Source organism: Balaenoptera borealis (assembly GCF_965194805.1).
Source record: "Balaenoptera borealis genome assembly, chromosome: 14".
Taxonomy (NCBI): Eukaryota; Metazoa; Chordata; class Mammalia; order Artiodactyla; family Balaenopteridae; genus Balaenoptera; species Balaenoptera borealis.
This window is the reverse complement of record NC_138875.1, coordinates 41,606,210-41,630,364: the sequence shown is the minus strand read 5'-3', so window position 1 is coordinate 41,630,364 and position 24,155 is coordinate 41,606,210. Positions and strand designations below refer to the sequence as shown.

The 24,155-nt window shown below is 41.1% G+C and overlaps 1 protein-coding gene across 4 annotated transcripts in view; it reads left to right on the top strand.

The window, feature by feature from the left end:
- The window catches only part of MAPRE2 (microtubule associated protein RP/EB family member 2), a 163,302-nt gene that overhangs the window by 40,819 nt on the left and 98,328 nt on the right, over nt 1–24,155 (top strand). For 2 of the 4 annotated variants that reach the window (XM_082354399.1, XM_082354398.1), the window contains exon 1: nt 21,261–21,540. The exons of the other annotated variants lie outside the window; for them this stretch is intronic. In XM_082354399.1, coding sequence (XP_082210525.1) covers nt 21,453–21,540 — 88 coding nt within the window. In that variant the 5' untranslated portion in view covers nt 21,261–21,452. Of the gene's footprint in view, nt 1–21,260; nt 21,541–24,155 lie in introns of those variants that run through there. 4 annotated transcript variants of the gene reach the window in all.

Genomic DNA, 24,155 nt, shown 5'->3' with positions numbered 1-24,155 from the left:
TACCCCCTTTTCAAAAGAAGAGTAGCTATGGATAAGAAGCAGTTAGAAAACATGAGTTTCTGCAAACTAAAAATCAAGAGAAAGACTTCCTGAATGTAGCTAAAGAGTATTCCAGAGTATAGAGCAAAAGATGAGAAGATGGAAAATGTAAGAAAAGTATTAGTGATATGGAAAGATGATCTTGAAGTTCAAGATTAAGAAGAGTCCTTAAAGGAAAAGTAGAGACATTGGAGAGAAAGAAATAAAGACATAAGGATTCAGATTAAGAGAGGCCACTGACCATTGAGTAAAATAAATATAAAAATCCCAAACCCGTGTTGGTGAAAGTTCAGGATAAAAGAGATTTAGAGCTTCTGGGGTGAAAAGTCAGACAATGAGAGCATTACCCACAGAAGAGTGATCACCTGAATGGCATAAACTTTGATACATAATACTGGAGGCTGGGAGACAGTGGAACCATGTGTTCAAAGTTCAGAGGGGGTTGATTTTGAAACCATGGTTCTGTACTCAGCCCAACTAAGAATAAAGTATGAGAACAAATAGACATTTTCAGACAAGAAAAGCCTTGAAAACTTCTCTTAGCCTCTCAAAAAACAACTTGAAGATGTAGTCCAGGGAAATACAAGAGAATAAAATAAAGGATAAATTAACCTCCAAAAAATTATTGAACTAATGGAAGAGTCCAATTATAAGGAATATCAGGATGCCAGCAGTAATATCAAATCAGTTGATCCAAATTAGAGAGTGGGTTCCATGATGAATGTCTTACAGAAAAAATAGTCATTCTATTATCTATATCTAGATTTAGAATCTGAGTGTTTTTTATCATAAGATGATGGTATATATTTCTTCTGTCCAAAAAAAAAAAATTGTTAAAATGTCTAGGAAAAATAAACTATATAGTATAGAAATATAGAGAGATAGATAACACATCTATGTATTTAACATACCTGTTAAAATTCAAGTTCAGTCTTAAAATGAAATATATTTTGGAACAATTAATGGCCTGTGAAAAAACATAATTCATTTGACCTTGATGTTTTTGTTATCTTATTATTTTGACTGCAAAATTGCAAGACTTAATGACATATTTATTTCTCTACAGAAGGTAATACCACTTGAGTTTGGAGAGAATAAGAAATTACATAATCATAAATGCCATTTACTAGATTTCAAGTTTAGAAACAACCTATAGTCAAAACAAGGAAGACTTGACTACAGTCATAGAACATAATGTAAATATAAAGGATAAAGGAGACATAATGGTAAAACCATGAAAATTAAAAGTGGAAAGTTGAGAAGAAACATATAAAATGAAAAGTTAATAAGTAATATTCCTTGGAATGAGTCAAGAAATTTTAAGAATATTGCTTGAAGTTGTAAAGGTAACCACTGGAACAACTATAAATATTAACAATAATTGAGAGGAGAAAGTTAATAGAAGTATGTTGAATTTCTTTTATAGTAGAAAATAGATACTATGTTGATAAATCAAGAATAAAATGGCTGAATTTTTAGAGATACAATTGTAACCTCACAAGAGCTAAACATAGTTTAAAAAAACATTACACATTTAATATTATACATTCTGTAGTCCTCTGATGCTTAACGTGTGCATATTACTTTTATAAACTACAAATAACTATTCATATATATATAGAATGGATTGGAAGGAAAGAGCTTAGCCAGGAAGACTCCCAGAAGCTATAACATTTCTCTGCCTCTCAGGGGACACAGATTTGATGGAAACAAAACAAACAAACAAAAAACAAAACAAAAACCCAAAACAAACAAACAATAAATTTTGAGGCAATTTGAGAAGAATTGATAGCATTTGGTGGTTGTGCAGATATTTGAATAGGACAGGTTTTTTAAAAAAGGATGAAGCAAAGATATATGATATTTTCACACTTCACAAATACCTTTGCAGGGTAATCTACACTGAAGCTACTGACAAAGTGATACCCAGGATAATATACTTATTTTTAAACTTATCATTACCTTGCTGTTTCTTACCCAGTGGTATGTCTCCAAGCTAGTTGAAAAGTGAAAATGTAGCATTTTATTAGGTGATATTTATAATATGGTCAAATATTTATCATAATAAGAATATGATAACCCAAATATTTTTTATTTAATCATAAATGCCAAATACATTACACTAAAGAACCACTATAGGCTACAGTAAAGAATAAGTTAATAACATCATTTTTTGGTCAAAACTTTCATATACACAACCAAGAATTGATGCTTCAGGCTAACAGTGTATACTGTTAGATCAGATCTCTTTCAATGATTTGATTTGTGGCAGAGAGAAAGTGCTCACATTTTATTACATTAGAAGTTCTCAAAGTCCCAGGACTCAGAATATTTGTTGAGTTTTCAATAAGCTTCTAATCTTCCTCTGATACCATGAGCTGGAATTTTTTTTTTTTTTTTTTTTTTTTTAATTTATGGCTGTGTTGGGTCTTCGTTTCTGTGCGAGGGCTTTCTCCAGTTGTGGCAAGTGGGGACCACTCTTCATCGCAGTGCGCGAGTCTCTCACCATCGCGGCCTCTCTTGTTGCGGAGCACAGGCTCCAGACGCGCAGGCTCAGTAATTGTGGCTCACGGGCCCAGCCGCTCCGCGGCATGTGGGATCCTCCCAGACCAGGGCTCGAACCCGTGTCCCCTGAATTGGCAGGCAGATTCTCAACCACTGCGCCACCAGGGAAGACCCCATGAGCTGGAATTTTAGCGTCTTCCTGGGCTTGATCCTATTTACTAAAGGTTTTTACATAAATTACGAACTCTTCAGGTCCCTCTTCCTTCATTCACACCCTGACCTCATCCCTCACTCATGGAATATCCTTTGCAATTATTTGCTGAAATCTTTTGACTATAAATGCCACTTTTTATAGACTGCAGTAGAACAAAGCATTTTATACAAATAAACATATTTTAGTTCTGATAACTACATAACTTGCTTTTCTTTAGCAAATGAAAACAAGAATCTCAAGATTAATAAAATTTACGAAGATCTGTGGAACAGGATCCAAAAGTTCACTTAACCTCCATTTCCCATTTTGGAAAGAATTATAATCGTGTGTAAAATTATGCAGAAAATTTGGCTCTTACATTTGCCTGACATTCGAAAGGAATCAGGAAAATGTCTTTTCAGTAAATTTAGTATCTTTATACCACAGACAATATTATGGACAGCAGCACCTCTCATCACTATAAGGCACTGTCTTTTGCCAGGTAACATCAGTGTGAAGAGGCTCTGAGAGTTTGGACAGATTCTTTTTGTTTGGGGTTGTGGTTGGGTTTTTTCCCTCCATGTTGTAAATGGCTAGAGTGATGAATTTAAAGGGTGGAAGTAAATGATTCTTTGGCTTGGAGGAGGGGAAATGGAGAAAATAAGATAAAAGTAATCCAGGTTAATTATACATTTTAGAACCACATAATTAGGAAACATCGGAGGTTATTCTTAAATCTTCTTAGTGAAATCAAGCATCTTGCTTTAACACTAGCAAAGCCATATTTCTTCTCTTGATCTGAATGTGTCCTTTATATAGTATTTGTACAAAGCATGACATAAGCATGGATTTGCAGCTGTTTCGTAACCGCTGTGAAGTTTATTGGCTCAGCTCCACAGCACTGTGTCCAAACTTCAGGAACACTCCTCAAATATTGCAAATGTGGGAGGAGGCCATTTATGGAATGATTTACTTCACCCTGAGTTGAGTGTTTTGCATGCAGAATGTGAGGCTGCTGTTTAACAGGTTGTGTCCAAATGTAAGTGACCAGCCAGAGAGCCTTTTTTTTGGACCTGTCATCCAGCCTCAGAACTTACCCTTTGAGGAATTTTGAATGTTCTAACCAGCAGTAGGAAATAGCAACCCTACAATTCTTTATTTCTTCTAAGCAATAATCGCCTTATGAATTTTTAAGCTGATATTTTAATTTGCTGAAAGCAGAGTGATTTGGACTTCAGTGATGTAATCTGATTAGTCAGAACAATTGTGAAGATGAGATGGCAGTAGCTGAATGTTCCTGGCTCTCTCTCCTCATCCTGGATAGACAGGGACTCTGCAAGGACAACTCAGATACTGTTACATTTACATCATAATTCATCTGACCAAGTTGATCTCGTCTTCCGAGCTCTGTGATGAAGCAAGCTGAGTTATTTTAAAGTGGTAGCTTAGAGGTCTCGCAGTCCCACTGAACCTAGTCCAATACAATAATCACATGGAAGAATCTATTTCTACAGGAACATTTGTAAAGGACTCACAATCGGAACGTTTACGTGTTTCTCTCTGCTAATTACATGCAGAGGAAGTCTTTTCTTCTGCTGATACCAGGAGGCAGAACTAGCATTCCTGGTTAAGAGTTAACCAGGTTAAATTCCTGTCTTGCCATAATGTGGTGGAGGTTACATTTCTAAGGGTAGTTAGATTGTGTAGAGCCTTAAGCGCCAAAAGTAAAACGTGGAATTTTCATCCTGAACGTGATAGGGAGCCATTGAAGACTTTTGGAAAAGAAGGGAGAAAAGGTAGATTTCGTGTCGATACGTCAGAAGCACGGAGAGGAGCATCAGGAAGCAAGGAAACCCCTCCAGAGTCTCTCAAGCCAGGCATAACGTCCACAGTAGGGGTGTCAGAAGTGGGGGAGGAGAGGGAGGGGCATAAATGCCACACTGTGAAGTGAACAAGTAAGTGACCAAATCAGAGAGATGGGGAGGAAGGGTGGGCAAAAAGCTGAGGATTCAAAACTGATTGCTGGATTTGAGTCTGTTCAAGCAGGAGATGCGGAAAGAGAGGGAGCCAAGTAGGGGAGAATCTTCCTCGTTAAATACACTGTGAATTGTCCAAACCAATGGCGCCTACCTAATTTCTGCTTCTGCCTCTGGTCTGCTTCTTCAGTAAGTGAGAGAAGGCGGCGATGTCTGTAGACACCACACCACATTTTTATGAGGTACTTCTGGAAACCTGAGTGGAGATTTGATTTTTTGAGTTGCTCTCATGACAAGTGTCCATCAGGAAAACTGGCTCGTCGGCACACAGGCCTATTCTTTGCTGCTGACATTTCTGTCCCTACTGCATGGGGTCAGGTGTGTTCCCCCTCCCTCCCCGGAAATATTGGGCAGCTTTGAAGAAAAATCGGTGTCACCCGAAACCCTTTACCAACATCTGTCCCCTCCTTTCCCTGTGCTGTGGTGAGTCAGGAACTTCTGTGTGGCTTTGCCATCCGTCAGGTCTCCAGGTATGAAAAAGGACAGGTTCCCTCTATTTGTAAATTCCCAAGCCAGCTTGGGGTGTGGCTGGGCGTAGGGCAGGATTCCTCTCAGGGATACTCACCAACCTCTACCTCAGTTGTCTCCAACTAGTCATGGAGTCCTATGACTGATGGCATGAACTTTAGGTTCTGAGTCATTCAAGGGTCTTAAGCCTTTCATCATTGAAAATCAGACTTCTGAGGCTCACAAACGTCTTCAGCTTATCCTATTTGCCATGGGATTAAAAGTCTATTTTGAAAGCGCTTCAGCCCTGATTCTTTTCTTCCCTGGAATTCCTGCTGTAACAACCCCATGCTGAAGAAATGGGGAGTAAGAAGGTGAAGCAGGGTGTGTGTGGCAGAATGCATTTCCCAAAGCTGGCTACCACAGTACATCCACATGTTTCCCTTACAGTGTGATATTGATATTCCTCCCACTGAGCGTATCAGTGAAGTCAATATCCCTTCCTCTTGAATCGTGATGGACTTCAGTGGTTGCCTTGACCAGCAAAGTATGGCAGAAGTTATGGTCTGTGACTTCTAAGACTAGATTTAAAACTGCCATGCGCTTCTGCCCTCTCTTTAGGGATCAGAGTGCTGGGAACCCAGCCGCCATGCTGTGAGGGAGCCCAGGCCACAAGGAGTGGTCTGTGTAGGTGTTCTGCCAGAGCCCCAGCTGAGGTCCCAACCAAAAGGCAACATCAACCACCAGTTGTGAGACTGAGGAAGCATTAAGATGACTTCAGCAGTCAGCCACCTTCTAATTACAATTGTGTGAGAGATAAGTGACAACCACCTAGCTGAGCCCAGTCAGCCTCCAGAATAACAAGAGATAATAAAATGATTGCTGTTACAAATTGGAAAAGAAGTAAAACTGTCACTGTTTGCAGATGACATGATACTATACATAGAGAATCCTAAGGATGCCACCAGAAAACTACTAGAGCTAATCAATGAATTTGGTAAAGTTGCAGGATACAAAATTAATGCACAGAAATCTCTTGCATTCCTATACACTGATAACGAAAGATCAGAAAGAGAAATTAAGGAAACAATCCCATTCACCATTGCAACAAAAAGAATAAAATACCTAGGAATAAACCTACCTAAGGAGATAAAAGGCCTGTACTCAGAAAACTATAAGACACTGATGAAAGAAATCAAAGATGACACAAACAGATGGAGAGATAGACCATGTTCTTGGATTGGAAGAATCAATATTTTGAAAATGACTATGCTACCCAAAGCAATCTACAGATTTAATGCAATCCCTATCAAATTACCAGTGGTATTTTTTACAGAACTAGAACAAAAAATCTTAAAATTTGTATGGAGACACAAAAAAAACCCAAATAGCCACAGCAGTCTTGAGGGAAAAAAAATGGAGCTGGAGGAATCAGACTCCCTGGCTTCAGACTATACTACAAAGCTACAGTAATCAAGACAATATGGTACTGGCACAAAAACAGAAATATAGATCAATGGAACAGGATAGAAAGCCCAGGGATAAACCCACACACCTATGGTCAACTAATCTATGACAAGGAGACAAGGGTATACAATGGAGAAAAGACAGTCTCTTCAATAAGTGGTGCTGGGCAGGGAGATCAGCTCGGTGCTTTGTGACCACCTAGAGGGGTGGGATAGGGAGGGTAGGAGGGAGGGAGATGCAAGAGGGAAGAGATATGGGAACATATGTATATGTATAACTGATTCACTTTGTTATAAAGCAGAAACTAACACACCATTGTAAAGCAATTATACTCCAATAAAGATGTTTAAAAAAAATAAGTAAATAAGTGGTGCTGGGAAAACTGGACAGCTACATGTAAAAGAATGAAATTAGAACACTCCCTAACACCATACACAAAAGTAAACTCAAAATGGATTAGAGACCTCAATGTAAGACCGGACACTATAAAACTCTTAGAGGAAAACATAGGAAGAACACTCTGACATAAATCACAGCAAGACCTTTTTTGACCCACCTCCTAGAGTAATGGAAATAAAAACAAAAATAAACAAATGGGACCTAATGAAACTTCAAAGCTTTTGTACAGCAAAGGAAACCATAAATAAGACGAAAAGACAATCCTCAGAATGGGAGAAAATATTTGCAAATGAATCAATGGACAAAGGATTAATCTCCAAAATATATAAACAGCTCAAGCAGCTCAATATTAAAAAAACAAACAACCCAATCCAAAAATGGGCAGAAGACCTAAATAGACTTTTCTCCAAAGAAGACATACAGATGACCAAGAAGCACATGAAAAGCTGCTCAACATTACTAATTATTAGAGAAATGAAAATCAAAACTACAATTAGGTATCACCTCACACCAGTTAGAATGGTCATCATCAGAAAATCTACAAACAACAAATGCTGGAGAGGGTGTGGAGAAAAGGGAACCCTCTTGCACTGTTGGTGGGAATGTAAATTGATACAGCCACTATGGAGGACAGTATGGAGGTTCCTTAAAAGACTAATAGAATTACCATATGACCCAGCAATCCCACTACTGGGCATATACCCAGAGAAAACCATAATTCAAAAAGACACATGCACCCCAATGTTCATTTCAGCACTATTTACAATAGCCAGGTCATGGAAGCAACCTAAATGCCCATTGACAGATGAATGGATAAAGAAGATGTGGCACATATATACAATGGAATATTACTCAGCCATAAAAAGAAACAAAATTGAGTCATTTGTAGAGACGTGGATGGATCTAGAAACTGTCATACAGAGTGAAGTAAGTCAGAAAGAGGAAAACAAATGTCATATATTAACGCATATATGTGGAACCTAGAAAAACGGTACAGATGAACAGGTTCGCAGGGCAGAAATAGAGACACAGGAGTAGAGAACAAATGTATGGACACCAAAGGGGGTAAGTGGCTGGGGGGTTGGTGGTGGTGGGATGAATTGGGAGATTGGGATTGACATATATACACTAATATGTATAAAATAGATACCTAATAAGAACCTGCTGTATAAAAAATAAATAAAATAAAATTCAAAAAAAAATTATAGCCCCAGTACACAAAGTGGGAACCTAGCTTTATATCTCAAAATATTACTTTGTAAATCTTAGTACCTCCATTACGGATGAAGAAACTGAGGCTGGGAGAAGTAATTGTCCAAGGTTACTCAACTTGTAAGAACCAGCGTCTAGTTTCAAATCCAAGTCTGTATGAATCCAAACCATGACCTCTTTCCACTTCTCTTCTGTGAAAAATATAGTAAATGTACAATTTATACTACACTTTATGTTCTAATTGAGATATAGTTGACATAACATACTAGTTTCAGGTGTACAGCACAGCAATCCAATATTTGTATACATTGTGACATGATCACCACAGTAAGTCTAGTTAACATCCGTCACCACACAGTTCCAAATATTTTTCTTGTGTTGAGAACTTTTAAGATGTACTCTCTTAGCAACTTTCAAATATACAATACAGTATTATTAACTATAGGCACCATGCTGTACGTTACATCCCCAACACTTACTTATTTTGTAACTGGAAGTTTGCACCTTTTGGCCCCCTTCACCCATTTAACCCACCCCTCACCCCCCACCTCTGGCAACCACCAATCTGTTCTTTGTGTCTATGAGTTTGAATCTGTCGTTTTGTTGGGGGGGTTTTTCCACGTATAATTGAGATTATATGGAATTTGTCTTTCTCTGTCTGACTTATTTCACTTAGCATAATGCCCACAAGGTCCATCCGTGTTGTTGCAAATGGCAAGGTTTCCTTCTTCACTATGGCTGAATAATATTTGTGCGCGCGCGTGTGTGTGTGTGTGCGCGCGCACACGCACTCATGCATGCTCATGCGAGCCAGTTTTCTTTATCCATTCATCTGTTGATTAACACTCTGGTTGCTTCCATGTTTTGGCTATTGTAAATAATGCTGCTGTAAATATGGAGGTGCACATATCTTTTAGAGTTAGTGTTTTTGTTTCCTTCAGGTAAATACCCAGAGTGTAATTGTTAGATCATATGGTGATTCTATTTTTAATTTTTTAAGGAAACTCAATACTGTTTTCCATAGTGGCTGCACCAGTCTTACTTTCCCACCAACGGTGCATGAGCATTCCCTTTTCTCCAAAGTCTCACCAACGCTTATTTTTTTTATAATAGCCATTCTAACAGGTGTGAGGTGATATCTCATTGTGATTTTGATTTGCATTTCCCTGATGATTAGTGATATTGAGCATCTTTTCATGTACCTGTTGGTCATCTGGATGTCTTCTTTGGAAAAATGTCTATTCAGATCCTCTGCCCATTTTTTAAAAACCATGTAGCTGGTTTTTTTCCTATTGAGTTGTATGAGTTCCCTATATATTTTGGTTATTAACCCCTATCAGATGTATGATTTACAAGTATTTTCTCCCATTTGGTAGGTTGCCTTTTCATTTTGTGGATGGTTTCCTCTCCTGTGCAGAAGTTTTTTAGTTTGATGCAGTCCCACTTATTTGTGCTTTTGTTACCTTTGTTTTTGGAGTCAAATTCAAAAAATCACCACCAAGACTGATGTCAAGGAGCTTACTAACTATGTTTTCTTCTGGGAGTTTTATAGTTTCAGGTCTTATGTTCAAGTCTTTAATCCATTTTTTAAAATTAATTAATTAATTAATTTTGTGTGTGTGTGTGTGTGTGTGCCTGCATTGGGTCTTCGTTACTGCACGCAGGCTTTCTCTAGTTGCGGCGAGTGGTGGCTACTCTTCGTTGAGGTGCACAGTCTTGTTATTGCAGTGGCTTCTCTTGCTGCAGAGCATGGGCTCTAGGCACGCGGGCTTCAGTAGTTGTGGCTCATGGGCTCTAGAGCACAGGCTCAGTAGTTGTAGCACACAGGCTTATTTGCTCCGTGGCATGTGGGATCTTCCCGGACCAGGGCTCGAACCCATATCCCCTGCATTGGCAGGCGGATTCTTAACCACTGCGCCACCAGGGAAGTCCCTTTAATGCATTTTAAGTTAAGTTTTGTTTATAGCATAAGATAGTGATCCAGTTTCATTCTCTTGCATGTGGCTGTCCACTTTTCCCAATACCATTTATTGAAGAGACTGTCTTTCCCTATTGTGTATTCTTGGCTCCCTTGCATAAATTAATTGACCATGTATTTATGGGTTTATTTCTGGGCTATATATTCTGTTCCACTGATCTTTGAATCTGTTTTTATGCCAATACCATACTGTCTTGATTACTATAGCTTTGTAATATTGTTTGAAATTGAGACGCATACCTCCAGCTTTGTTCCTCTTTCTCAAGCTTGCTTTGGTTATTTGGGGTCTTTTGTGGTTTCATACAAATTTTAGGATTGTTTATTTCTGGGGAAAATGCCATTGGTAGTTTGATAGGGATTATATTGCATCTGCAGATTGCTTTGGATAGTATGGACATTTTAACAATATTCTTCCAATCCACAACATGGAATATCTTTACATTTATTTGCATATTCTTTAATTCTTTCAATTTCTTTCATCATACTTTCCAATGTACACGTCTTTCACCTCCTTGGTTAGATTTATTCCTTTATTTTATTATTTTTAATGCAATTGTAGTGGGATTGTTTTCTTAACAGTTCATTATTAGTGTATAAAAATGCAACAGGTTTTTGTATATTGGTTTTGTATCCTGCAACTTTTCTGGATTTATTAGTTCTAACAGTTTTTTTGGTGGAGTCTTTGGGGTTTTCTATGTACTATATCATGCTCTCTGCAAATAGTGACAGTTTTACTTCTTCCTTTCTGATTTGGATGCCTATTATTTATTTTTATTGCCTAACAGTATACTATATTAATTCTAAAGTGCTATCTTCAGTAAGGAAGATACCGTCTCCCCAACCCCACCTCAAAAACACACCTACTGCAGCTCTAATTTTTTTTAATCCTAGAGAAATATTCAGTGGCCTGGCTTGGGTCACAGACCTAACCTTGAACCAATCTTTAGGTCCGGGAGGATGGAATATTATAATTGGCAAGCTTTACTAGAATCACAAGGTTTGAAGGAATAGTTCCCAGAAGAAGGAGGGGAAGACAAAAATAATAGAAATGCACTAGACATGCTTTTTGCACTACATGCCATTATGTCTCATTCATATTGATTCCATTGCTGCCTCTTTGAAGGCTGATAACATCCTCATTGAAGAGACTGGAGATGGGCCTTTGGGGGAGGGTATGAAAGGCAGGCTGTGTGAGGAGTTAATCCCAAGAATTGATCTCGCTCTCTCAGCTTGCTGTTAACTCATCGTGGTTCCCTATATGTTAAGATCCCTTTTGATTTCCTAGGGGTCTGATTCCTTCACATAGAAATTAAGTGGAAGCTACTTGAAGGTGACCCTTCATGCTTTCATGTGCTATACTCTGTAGTTGGACCCCTCATGCTCATGCCCTATAGCGAGTGTGAATTGAGGAAAGATACTTGGCATTATAAGCTCTTGAGTAAACAAAACATAAGTGCTAATTAAAACATTTCTGATGGAGACTTAGATCTTAATTCATGATTTCCAGTTGCATTCTCTCTCTCTCTTTTTTAATGAAGCTTTTTTAATTTTCTTTTTAAAAATTTTATTTGGATGAGGTCAGAAATTGGGGAATTTCTCTTCCATTACTCACACTGCTTCCCAGCTGCTGGCCTCATGTTCCCCTGACATGCTTTTGAGGAGCCACCCGTGAGCCATAGTTCTGCCCCACACACACCAGCCTTGTCAGAGAAGCCCCAGGCTCAGGAAAATCCTCCCTCCCAGTGTCCCTGCCATTGGTGGCCGAGGTCCTGAGTAGCTCTGAAACTCTAGAGGCCACTGGTACCTGTTAGAACTCCTGTCTTCCCATCCCTCCACCTTGGCTTTGAATTCATATTAAGGAGTCTCTTTACTCAGTTGGTACTTTTTAATATCAAAATCAGAAATAAAGTCCAGTGGGCTAGTTAACTTTTGAGAGCCCTAAGGAAATTGTCTCTTGAAAGTTTGTGAGCCTTCTGGAAGATAATTTACTTGTTAATGGTACCTAGAGTCTCTTCCTTTCCTTTGCCCCTCAACTGAGCCCAAGGTGCCTTTTATCCTTTCTCAGTTGTCCTACCCAGTCTGTTCATCAAGATCTGTTTTGTTTAAATGTGGAAATAAAATAGGGGAAGGAAGTAAAGGCATTTCATGAACTTGGGCATGGACACATTTCAGTAAATGTTCAGTAAGAACATTCGACTTGGCATGTCTAGCGTTGGAGGGTTGAATTGTCACAGTCTTAGCAGAGTGAAAATGAAAGCAGATTTCAGCTTTGAAAACAATTACCAAAAAATGCCTGTGGTCTCCTCTGCCCTCCAGAAGATATCAAAGAAATATATATTGATGGTTGAGGCTTACTCAGAAAAAGAAAATAGTTAATCACTATAAATAAGGGTAAGAAAATTAATTTTCCCTATTAATCACATATACCGCTAACCCCCAATCCTGGCATCTCTTCCTCCCTCCCTCTCCCTTTTCCTTAACCATAATTTTTTTTTAATATATTTTATTTTATTACTTATTTATTTATTTTGGCTGTGTTGGGTTTTCATTGCTGTGGGCAGGCTTTCTTTAGTTGCGACGAGCGGGGGCTGCTCTTCGTTGCGGTGCACGGGTTTCTCATTGCGGTGGCTTTTCTAGTTGCAGAGCACGGGTGCTAGGTGCGTGGGCTTCAGTAGTTGTGGCACGCGGGCTCAGTAGTTGTGGCGCACGGGCTTAGTTGCTCTGCAGCATGTGGGATCTTCCCGGACCAGGGCTCGAACACGTGTCCCCCGCTTTGGCAGGTGGATTCTTAACCACTGCGCCACCAGGGAAGTCCTCCTTAACCATAATTTACAACTCCTATCCTTCCAGTCTCCATCCCTTACTGCCATGAATAGTGCTCTCCTATCCTGTCTCTCATCCCCACCCACCTTATTCTCTCTTTCTTCACCCTTTTCCTGGCGTTACTTCCTCGCTCCCTAGACTGAATTGCCTTCAGGACAGCAATCTACCTTCTCTTGCTTCTGTGTCCTGCTGTCTCATCCCTGCTGCTCCCCTAGATTCTAGATTCTCCCCTAGATTCTGCATTCTTGCACCCAGGTTTTGTCAGACCCTAGCAGAAGGCAACCTGAGCTAGTGAACAAGGATGACAGCTTTGACGCCTGGCGGGTGTGTTCACGCCCAGCTTTCCCACTTCCTGGCTGATGAACTAGCTAAGTTATTTAACTAGCTGCCTCCTCTGACAAGCAGGATTTAAAATCCCCCTTTCCTATAAGTTTCTGTGAGGATTAAAAATACCTACCCAATTGAAACATAGCACTTGGTCCCTAAAAAGTACCCAGTAAATATTAGGTGTTGCTATTATCATTGTCTTTGTTGCTGGAGAGGATTCCGCATCTGGACCAATAGATACTGTGAAGCCTGCTGTAGAGTGATGGCTCCTAACTTTGGTTTTAAGCCAAAGTCCTCACAATGGCCATTCAAAGCCCTGTACATTCTGGTCACTGTGATCTTTTTGACCCTCACCTCCTACAACCACCCTCCTACCCCACAACACACACATCACACACTCAAGTATAAGATTCACGAGGGCAGAGAATTTTGCCTGTTTTGTTCATTTCTGTCTCTCCAGCACCTGTTATTCCTAGCATGTAGTAGGTGTTCAGTAAATCCGTGTTGAGTGAATGACCGAGCCCCAGTACAAATATCATGGCCTTGGTGAAGCTTTTCCTGTCTCTCCAGTTATGGTTGCTCTCTTTTCTATATTCTTGTGCTACTTAATACATTCTTCAATTATAACATTTATCACATTGTATTTTTATGGAAAACATATTTAAAGCTCTTCAGTTTAACCAGATGGTATAATTCAGAAGCACATTTTTACTTAATAGAGTGAAACCTTAAATTGCACAGATCTGATTGATTACAGAAATCATAATGTTCTGCAAGTTTGTGAATTGCGTTCCCATCATGTTCTGTGAGTTATTCCACAAAATTAAGTCCAACCTTGAGAAAATCCAAGAAAAAGCAAATTAGAAAGCAAATTCCAACACACAGAGAAATCTTCCCTTAAGCAATGGCACGTACTATATTTTGACATTACAGAAACCTCGCTATTTTACTAGCAAATGGGAAGGAGGCTTGCAAAAGCCTGCCTTGTGGACATATCGGCATAGCTATAATTGTGGCTGATAAATAATCTGCAAAGACAAGTAAATCTCAAAAGTCAATCCTGGAAGGGTCCACTTGCTCAGGTTGGTTTTGAAGGAGGGCATTCTTCATCTGGGGGAAAACATTTACCAATTTTTCTTGAATAAAATGCTATTACTAAAAGCCAGGAGGCATATACATATTATAGAATTCTCATCAGATCTAAAGGAAGAACTAATAAAATCTTCTATGCCTCAGGGTTAAAGTAGCGAGCAAGGACCACTCTCAAGTACATCTCTATGCCACTGATGTGATTTCAGAGCCAACACCACTGGCTGGCCAATCATGTATTTACTCACTGCTATCATTTTGGGTGTGGAGCATATTTTAAGCCACTGATTGATAACCTGTCCCTGCCATTCCCTACTGGAAAATACCAAGACATACATACGCATGGGAAGATTACTTGTCCCAGGGCAGCAGTGGTGACTGCTAAGTGGAATCTTCTGTCTGCATTCAGAGGCGATAACAATCTAAGGAAGCTCCCCCTCCTCCATCTAAGGTGGTGTGACAGCTGTGAATGCCTTTGACAGCAGTGATTATCAGCTTCAGTGAACACATTTTAACTTGGAAAAGGCATTCGTGATGAGTAGGTACTGCTGGGATGGAATCGGGATTAGCATCCATTCTTGGCTAATGATTTCACATCTTCTCTGCTGTTGTATTTTGGATTTCTCAAATCCAAGGCAATGCAAAATCCCTGTTTTAGACAAATCTCACATGTTGCAGAAATAGACAGTGATTTCTGCCAAGATGCAATTATCGTTGCTCTCTGGCCTAAACCTCAAGAGAAACGGGACTGTGCTATAACCTAGGAACTTGGAAAATTAAAATCTGGGTTGGTGCCCAGTTCCATCTTCCTTGATTGGGCCTGTGGACTGGGACGGCGGCTGGTTTCCTTTTTCGCTCGTTGCTCTGGCTCTGTGTCTGCTGGGTCTGCCTTAGTAATCCTGCTCTCCAAACACACATTTTAAATATTCGTTTGACTTTCTGGGGGAAGGGTGGGTCTTGAGCCCATAGAAGGGGACACATCTGGTGCCTAACAAGTGCTCGTTAATGAACATACTGGCTCCTCCAATACTGCCGAGAGCTTTTTAGTGCAAATACTTGTTGATGCTAGTTAGTTGCTGACAATATATACATGACCCGTAATGTAATGTCACCTCATTCCTTCAGTATCTTTGTTAGGCCAGAATACTAGTGATCTTGCTAAGAATTACAGTTTCCCTACTTGTTGAAGATTTCTTTATTTTCTTCAGTAATCACTGATGGGTCTGATCTGAAATTCAATCTCTTAAAAATACCTTTGAGAGCACCTTATCAAATCCAGTCAACACTTCTGTGCCCTTATCTGTTTCTTGTTTGTTTTTTGGGCGCGCCTTGCAGCATGCAGGATCTTCATTCCCCAACCAGGGATTGAACCCGTGCCCCCTGCAGTGGAAGCATGGAGCCCTAACCACAGGACCGCCAGGGAATTCCCGTTCTCTGCCCTTATCTGATTCAAACGTTCTGTGACATTTGGCCCTAGAGACACCTCCCTCCTCTCTGATACCCACTTCTCCCATGGGCCCAGTGAAACCACTCCTTCTTGTGATTGGCCCCATCAGGCCAAATCCTTTGCCGTCTCTTTGCAGGCTTCTTTTTTATCACTCAGCTTTTAGAGAGTTCCATCCCAGGCCTTGTCTTTCTCCCTGAGTGAGGGCATCCACACCCTCAGCTTCAATGATCACCCATGAGACAATTTCCTCCAAATCATATGTATCTCCAAGTCAAACATATACGTTCAAAGACCCACATGTTCCCTTATTCAACAACTACTTAACGAACACCCACTGTGTGTGAAGCCTGGTGACCAATCATTGTCACCACTAGGATGTCCTATAGGTACTTCTCTATGTCCAAAACACGTTATGAGAATCTCTCTTCCAGAAGGACAATTCAATCTGTATTTGCCATCTTGATGAATGATACCGTTATCCCCTTGGTCACCCAAGCCACAAACTTAGGATTCACTTGAAATATCTTTCTCCTTCACTGCCCACCCTTAATCCCCATCAACATCGTGCCCACATCCATTTAGTCCAACAAATCATAGCAGTTATTCCCTCTGACTATCTCAGATCTGTGCTTGCTCCTACAACCCCTTGGCTCCTATCTAAGTTTAGGCCTTCATCACTGTTTGACACATTTTGATCTCCAACATGGGACTTCCCGGGTGGCGCAGTGATTAAGAATCCACCTGCCAGCGTGGGGGACGCAGATTCGAGCCCTGGTCTGGGAAGATCCCACATGCTGTGGAGCAACTAGGCCTGTGTGCCACAACTACTGAGCCTGCGCTCTAGAGCCCGTGAGCCACAACTACTGAGTCCACGTGACACAGCTACTGAAGCCCGCACGCCTAGAGCCCGTACTCCGCAACAAGAGAAGCCACCACAATGAGAAGTCCATGCACCGCAATGAAGAGTGGCCCCTGCTCGCCGCAGCTGGAGAGGGCCCGTGCACAGCAACAAAGACCCAACGAAGCCAAAAATAAACAAACAAACAAATAAATAAATACTCCAACATGTCTTCTATGCTACTGCAGCATCAGACCTTCTTGATATGCAAATTTCACCATGAATTTCCCTCCCTAAAGCACTTCATGGTTCCAAAACACCTTCAGAGTGAAGGTCAAGCTTCATAGCTTGGCCACAGCGCCTCCTGCACCTGGTCCTGGTCCTGTCCCCTGCCATCGTGCACTCTGTTCTCCATCCATACTAAACAACTTGCTGTCTCCCGGGGATATCATACCCTTTCGTACCTCTGTACCTAAGTATATCTGCTTGAGAAGCCCTTTGTCTCCCCTCTACACTACCGTTCCTCTTTTAAATGACAGTAGAGCCTAGTGGAGAAGCATGTCAACTTTGGGGCCAAGACATCCTGGACAAGTTGCTTTTGCTCTTTGAGCCTCAATTTCATCATTAGGGTCATTGTGAGAATCAGATCAGATATTTGTTGAATCAGTGAATTATGTATTCATGTAGTGCCTACTACCTGCCAGCCCTTATGCTGAGAACCGAAGATATAGCAGTGGGCAAAGCAGTGGAAGCCCCTCCCTAAGGGATCTTGTATTCTGTTTAGCACAGAGAAAGTGAACAAAAAAGGTTGTAATTATTACTCACCCAAGGCTTAAGTAATAGCTCCTTGGGGAAACTTTTCAGACCTACTTCCCAGTTTCCATTCTGAATTAGGTGCTCATCTTCTATGGCTCTATATCACACTGTATGGTGCCATTATCACAGTATCATGTTGTGTCATAATTGCCAATATTTTCATCTTGCTCATCTACAACTCTGAGTTCCTTGAGGACAGAACCTGGGAATTTTCTTCTTATTTTACCATCTTGTAGTACACAAGAAATCCAGCTATAAGTGTCAAGTGAATGAGTGAATGAACATTTCAGAGTATGCTTAACTTATTGTTTAAAAATAGCATCTACCGCTAAAGACCATTTGCTATAGGCCAGAGACTGTGTCAATTGCTTCAACTATATTATGTAATTTAATCTTCATGGCAACACTATGAAACCAGTATTATTACACCTACTTCACAGATGAGGAAACTAAATCTTAGAGATGCAGAGTAACTTGCTAGGGTCACATAGCCCACAGGTGGTGAAACCAAGCCGGGGACCCAAGTCTGCCTGATGCCAGAGCCCCAGCTTCAATCCATGATGCTTGGTAAGAGGACCCATTTCTCTATGGGGCAGTTGGAGATCTAGGATGATGGTCTGCATATACTTTATTTTAGATACATCTGTGTACATAAGACAAACCTTAACCTACAGTCAGATGTACACGAGACATTTTAGCTTATTTGTGTGTATGTGATCTGTGCGACTCTCTTGGCCCCGCTGAGGGGGACGGGAAATGAAAGGTTTTAAAAAGTTCACAGTATTACAGCCTCTTCCAGTTTAGACTGTCTTTGGAGCGCTCCATCTCTTGGGTGAATATTCAGTCTTTTCGATGTCCTCCTCTCTCCCTGGGTTCTCTGCCTAACTGTACCAAGCCACTGATTTTAGCCTCTAGTGTGATGAGGCTGCACCTTGATTGGGGAGGAAGGTGTTGGGGAGACACTCTTTGAAAGCCATCTCTTCCCAGAGTCTCAAATGGGACTTCTGCCTCATTAGGCAAAAGAAATTCCCTTAGGCTGAGAACAAAGCCAAAACCTCTCTAACGTCTCCCTTCAGGGACATGGAGGTGGGAGATTCTGCTTTTTCCCACTTCCACCTGCTGCTTTCCAACCTTGGGTTGGAAAGGGTACTCTCCCCGCCCTCTTCCTGCCTGTTCGGCGTTTCCCTCTGTCCTAGCATCCTCCTTCCCAAAGTGGAATGTGCCTTCCCCTTCTCCCCAGGGCTAAACTGGAGAATGGCTGCCAGGTTACCTGATTTATGGGGAGAGGAATGAAAACACATCTGTTTAATATTTTCCAATTATTACCCCTGTTACCCCTGCATCTCGGAGGGTAATCACAAGTCTCTGGGGGCTCTCTGGGTCCCTTTGGAGTGGGGTGGTTCAGAGCAGTCCTGGAGGAAGACTTACAAGGCTCTTAGGTACCTCCTCCACCTGCCTCACTACCCCCCCCCCCCACCCCTTTCAGCCCATTCACCCAAATTCCTGGTCATAATCCTCTTCTTCATGAACAGCCCAGAAACAGTGGGGGTATTCTCTCCACAAAATTAGCTGGTATAACCAATGATCTATAATACATTCAAATTCTGACAAACATAGTCCCTATGATAACACCAGTTATGTAACCTATTACTTAAATATGGGATCATGGAAAAGAAAGCTATCCGAAAGAGCCCCAAATGAGAGCGTGTATGCGGAAAACATTAAATATTTGATTTGTAGACTGTGCCTTTTAACCTCAGACTGTTCCCAAAGAAAGGGGAAGCTTTTGTGAAGGGGAACAAATTAGTAAGGAAATTAACAGCCATGGGTCAAGTAACAGAAATAGTAAGAGGAAGTGTTGATCTTTGTAGCAGTAACTACACTCTCATGCCCCTTTAGCTCACTGTGCAGTGTGAGGCTTGCTGTGTATCTCTTGTACTTAGATATTTATCTGTTGTACCTTGTGAAGTCTTAGGTCAGAATTGGATCCTTATTGTATGAAAAATAATTCTCATGTAAGCTGAGATATGGATGGAGGAATCAACTTGTGCACTGTGAATTCACTGGAGAAAGTAGAAAATAAAATTATTAAAATATAGTTCAAAAGGAGAATACAGAATAGGAAAAAATGCCCCCTTATTTAAGATTATCATTACCATCTGGGTTGTAAACCATTTGACTCTAATTCTAGAAGCTTGATGCCAGAAATAACTTATTACCAGGGAAATATGCTGGAGAATTGTCAGGAATGACAAATTTTTTTACTTGTTTTAACATCTGTATCACAAAATGATAAAGCTGGTAAGCCATACAATGATGTGAAGGCATGAGCCTAGTACTTTCTGCAACATATATTTATTCTGTCTTTTACATTCCAATTCTCCTTCCTTTCCCACCCCCCAAAGGGTCAGAGACCACTTTTGATAAGCAGAGAATCCTTCAAACTCCCTTCTTCTTTCTGAAGGAAAGCACTGGACACATCTGGAATCTGTTCAGAATTTATAATCTAATCCATACACTTTGCACAGTACTAGCAATTCTATTCACGGCTCTCTTTTCACAGTGGTCATGTTGAGAAGTACATAAAGTACTTGATTCTTACCTTGATCTATAACATTTATGAGTTCACATTAAACATAGACCACCACTGTCCAATCACATTGATAAAAGCATGTCATTTTGAAGTTCCAGTTCACTACTTCCTGGCTGTGTGACCTTGAGCATGTTGCTTAATCTCACTAGTTTACTCATCTTTAAAATAGGGATGGTAATAATAATAGTACCTGGCTCCTAGCCAATGTATTTGAAAGCTCCATTGCAATGATACAGAACAGCTTGAATGTTGAGAGCCTCCAAATACTAAATTGGATGTTCACATGTTTAATTCAAAGAAAATAAAATACATGATAAGGATTTAGTTATGTGTATCAGGAGACAGTATAAGAATTTGAATTGGGAGGTCGTGGGTAAGCATGATGTTCTAAGATGGTGGTTACCTTTTTTTTTTTTTTTTAACTCTCTTTGGGGATTCTTTTGTGCAGAAAATCTCTTAATTTGCAATCTTTGATCTTCTCATTATTAACGTAAAGGTATATTGATTAGAAGGAAATGCAGCTTCCTCTTAGCTTTTCAGGTTTGGGGCTACTTTTGGGGAGGCAGTCGCTGCTGTTTGGAGAATGGGGGAGGAACCTGGAAGTTTTAACCCCTTAGTCTGATATACTTTCTAGAAGGAGGCTACCAGGTCGTCTTATATTTTTCTGAAACCAGACGGAGTTTAATTTTCATGACACAAGAACTTGGTATTGAAGGAGTTAAAGGGTCTCCCACACCCCTCTGCCTGAATCGTTCTTTTGTGTACACAGCTGCAGTGGGAGCTCGGGTTGGAAAGGAAATGGTTAGAGGAAGAGCTGGTTTTCAGACCCAGGCGAGTCTGCAAGGGGGGCCGGGGGTGGCCTGGGGTTTTACATGCCAGATGTAGGCCTGCCCGGGTGCCTGCTTGGAGCCGCTGGCGTGGTCACGCCGGGGCCCAGCGCTAATCAAGACAAGGTGATGAGTTAGCGCGTTGCTATGGGGATGGGCCGGGCCACGTGACCAGGGTGCTGCTGCCGGCGCTTTGACGTCAGCAGCCGGGAGGGCGGGCCTCGAGAGGGCGGGGCGGGATCCGAGGAGGAGAAGGGAGCTGCGAGCAGCGAGCAGGCGGCAGGCGCGGTCTGCGCGAGGAGCAGGCGAGCGGGAAGGCGAGACGCAGCCACCTTCCTCACCAGCCAGCCCACAGCGGTTTGTTCCCATCCTCGGGAGTGCGCCAATGCCCGGGCCGACCCAAACCCTGTCCCCAAATGGCGAGAACAACAACGACATCATCCAGGATAACGGGACCATCATTCCTTTCCGGAAGCACACAGTGCGCGGGGAGCGTTCCTACAGGTAATGGGGCTGGCACGGGAGCGGCGCCGGGCGGGGGACCGCGGCGGGCGGGCGCGCGGAAGTCCGCCCGTTATATAATGGAGCAGACGCTGCCCCCGGACCCGGCTGCAGACGGGCGTTTGTAAAGGCGGTTGTGATTATTTGCTCTCTGTTTCCATGTGTCATGTTGGGTGTGCACGGAGGCTTCCCGATTGCAGATGGAAAGCATTTTGTGAATAGGTTTGCTGCCTGCAAGGGGTCTCCCTCCATCTCTTTCCTTCCACATTGATTTCAAAATGCAAGCAATTTTCTCCCCCTCTCCAAAGGGAGACAGGCTGGAGCACTTCCTTTCCTCCTTCCTTTTTAGATTTTAAAGGAACCATGAGGTAGGCTGTGCCTGAAGACAGGGAACCAGGAGGATGGTGAGGAAAAGGTTTGCGCTTGCCCGGGTGTGCGTGTGTGCAGGAAAGATGGAATCCTCTAGATGAAGCAGCAGTCTGTGATGTTGAACCGCCAGATTGATGGAGCTTTGTAAGAATTCTGCTCGCTGATTGGTGCAAGGATTGACAGCAGAGGTCACGGTGTCAGACTTCACCAAAATTTTCTCCATAGAACCCAAGGTTTATTAGAAAGAGACTGGACTGCAATGGACCTGAAAAGAACTGGGTGCCGTTATGCATTTTCTTAGGAGTTTATGGCCTCCGCATGGGTGGGGGAGCCCGCCCTTCTTATTTACAGTAGGAAGGTAATTCCTGGTATTTTGCTGAGGTCTGATTTGAGGATGGGACTGATCTTGGTCATTGTGTTGTGAGCCTTTTGATTAATGAGGCAGCCTGTACGGTTGGCATCGTTTTTACATTAGCATATCTGGCAATATGTTCTAGTAGATAAGCTCATTAAAATTGTTTGCATTGTTTGATAAGGATAACAATGTAATGGAGAATGCAGCTAGAGTCTAATGCAGCTCAAGGCCAGACTTTAAGGGAGACTGATAGCTTCGCTCATATTTCCTCTGAAGTTCTTTTGTACTGGGGTAGTTATTTTTAAATGTTACCTTGATAACCGCTAACAATGCTTTTGCTTTGAGGCAGAGCCCACATACCTCTGAAATGCATCCTCTCAGCGAGCAACAGGAAATAACTTTTTTTTTTTTTTTAATGCCTTCATCTAAACATTCAGATGGTATTATGGGCAGACTAGTCTGTGTGTGTATAAATATTGCATATTTTAAAAATAGAGCCAAAAGTACCCCCACATCCTCTCTCTTTGACCAAAGAAATGCTATGAGCTGACTGAAAAAAAAAAAAATTATAAGCAATCTTTGCCCTGTCATCTCTGGCAGTTACATAAATACTGGGAGTTAATTTTGGCTGTGCCCATGAGGTCACCAAAATCTCATGCCTATGGTTCCAAGTAATATGTTGACATGGCATCCTTAGAGATTCCAAGTGCTTGTTAAAGCAAGCACTTAATATAAACCAAAATTGGTTAATATAAATTTGCTTAATATAAACCAAAATTGGTCCACAACCTCTGGGACTCTCCTTTTGGAGACCCATGAGACTGGAACTTTGGGTCCCTTCTCTCCTTTACTTCTCTCCACCTTTCTCTGGACATTCCAAAGCTTAAAGTAGAATTTAAAAACAAAAACAAAAACAAAAACTCTGAGTTGCTTTTAAACCGCACTTATTTAAACTGCTCTTATAGGTAATAAATTTGAAGCCCATATTTCTTCAGTGATTTCATCTCTGGCACGTAGGTAGCAATTGCTTTTAAGACAGAGTTCGAATTTTACCACATGGGCCGAACGAAGGCAGTTGTCTGGTTGGGTTTTATTAGTCATATGAACTAACTTGCAATGGCAGTGGAAAAATCATTTGGTAGAAAGGTTAAATGCTACCTTTTGTTGATAAATTATTGCTTTAAAATAAAAATTTATTCACCTTTTAAATTCAGTCCAAGTTATGATTTCCATTTCCTGAACTATTTCCAGTTTGCTGTGTGAGTCCCTGTATGGTACCTGAAATTATGTGAAAAACAAAGCTGAATTTAAGTAAAGATCTGACTGAGCAAAATCTTACGTCACTAAGAGCATCATTGCCTTTGTATTTTATATAATAGGAGTATTGGATGCTATAGTGAGAGATGTCATAGGTTAAATGAAGAAAGAAGACTCCAAAATTACATTTGTATTGTGTTATGTAAAGAGTGCACATGGAGACAGACACACTTGATATTGTCCTTGGTCTGCTTTTCTTTCAAAGTGGATGACCAACGTAGTATAACTACCACTTATTTTTTTGGAGGGGTGGAGGGGAAGGAAAAATGTGACACGTTTTTCTATCCAGGAAGTGTTCCATAATTATTTTGGCGTCCTGAGGTTGGAGTAATATTGCCATTTAATTGCTGAGGAAGCTTGGAAGGCAATTTGAAAGCCAGAGAAGAGATTTAACCACATAAGTTTTATTTTGGCCGTAGGTTCATTTTGGCCCCCAACAATGAGGTGAGCTTGAGAGTTCTGTTGGAGTGCCATGGAGGGGCCTGAGTCAGCCGAGACCCCTGGGAGTATCACAGGGAATTCTCTTTGTGGTTCCTTTGCTGACTTCTAGGTAGGGCCCCAGCAGGTCCTTCAATCT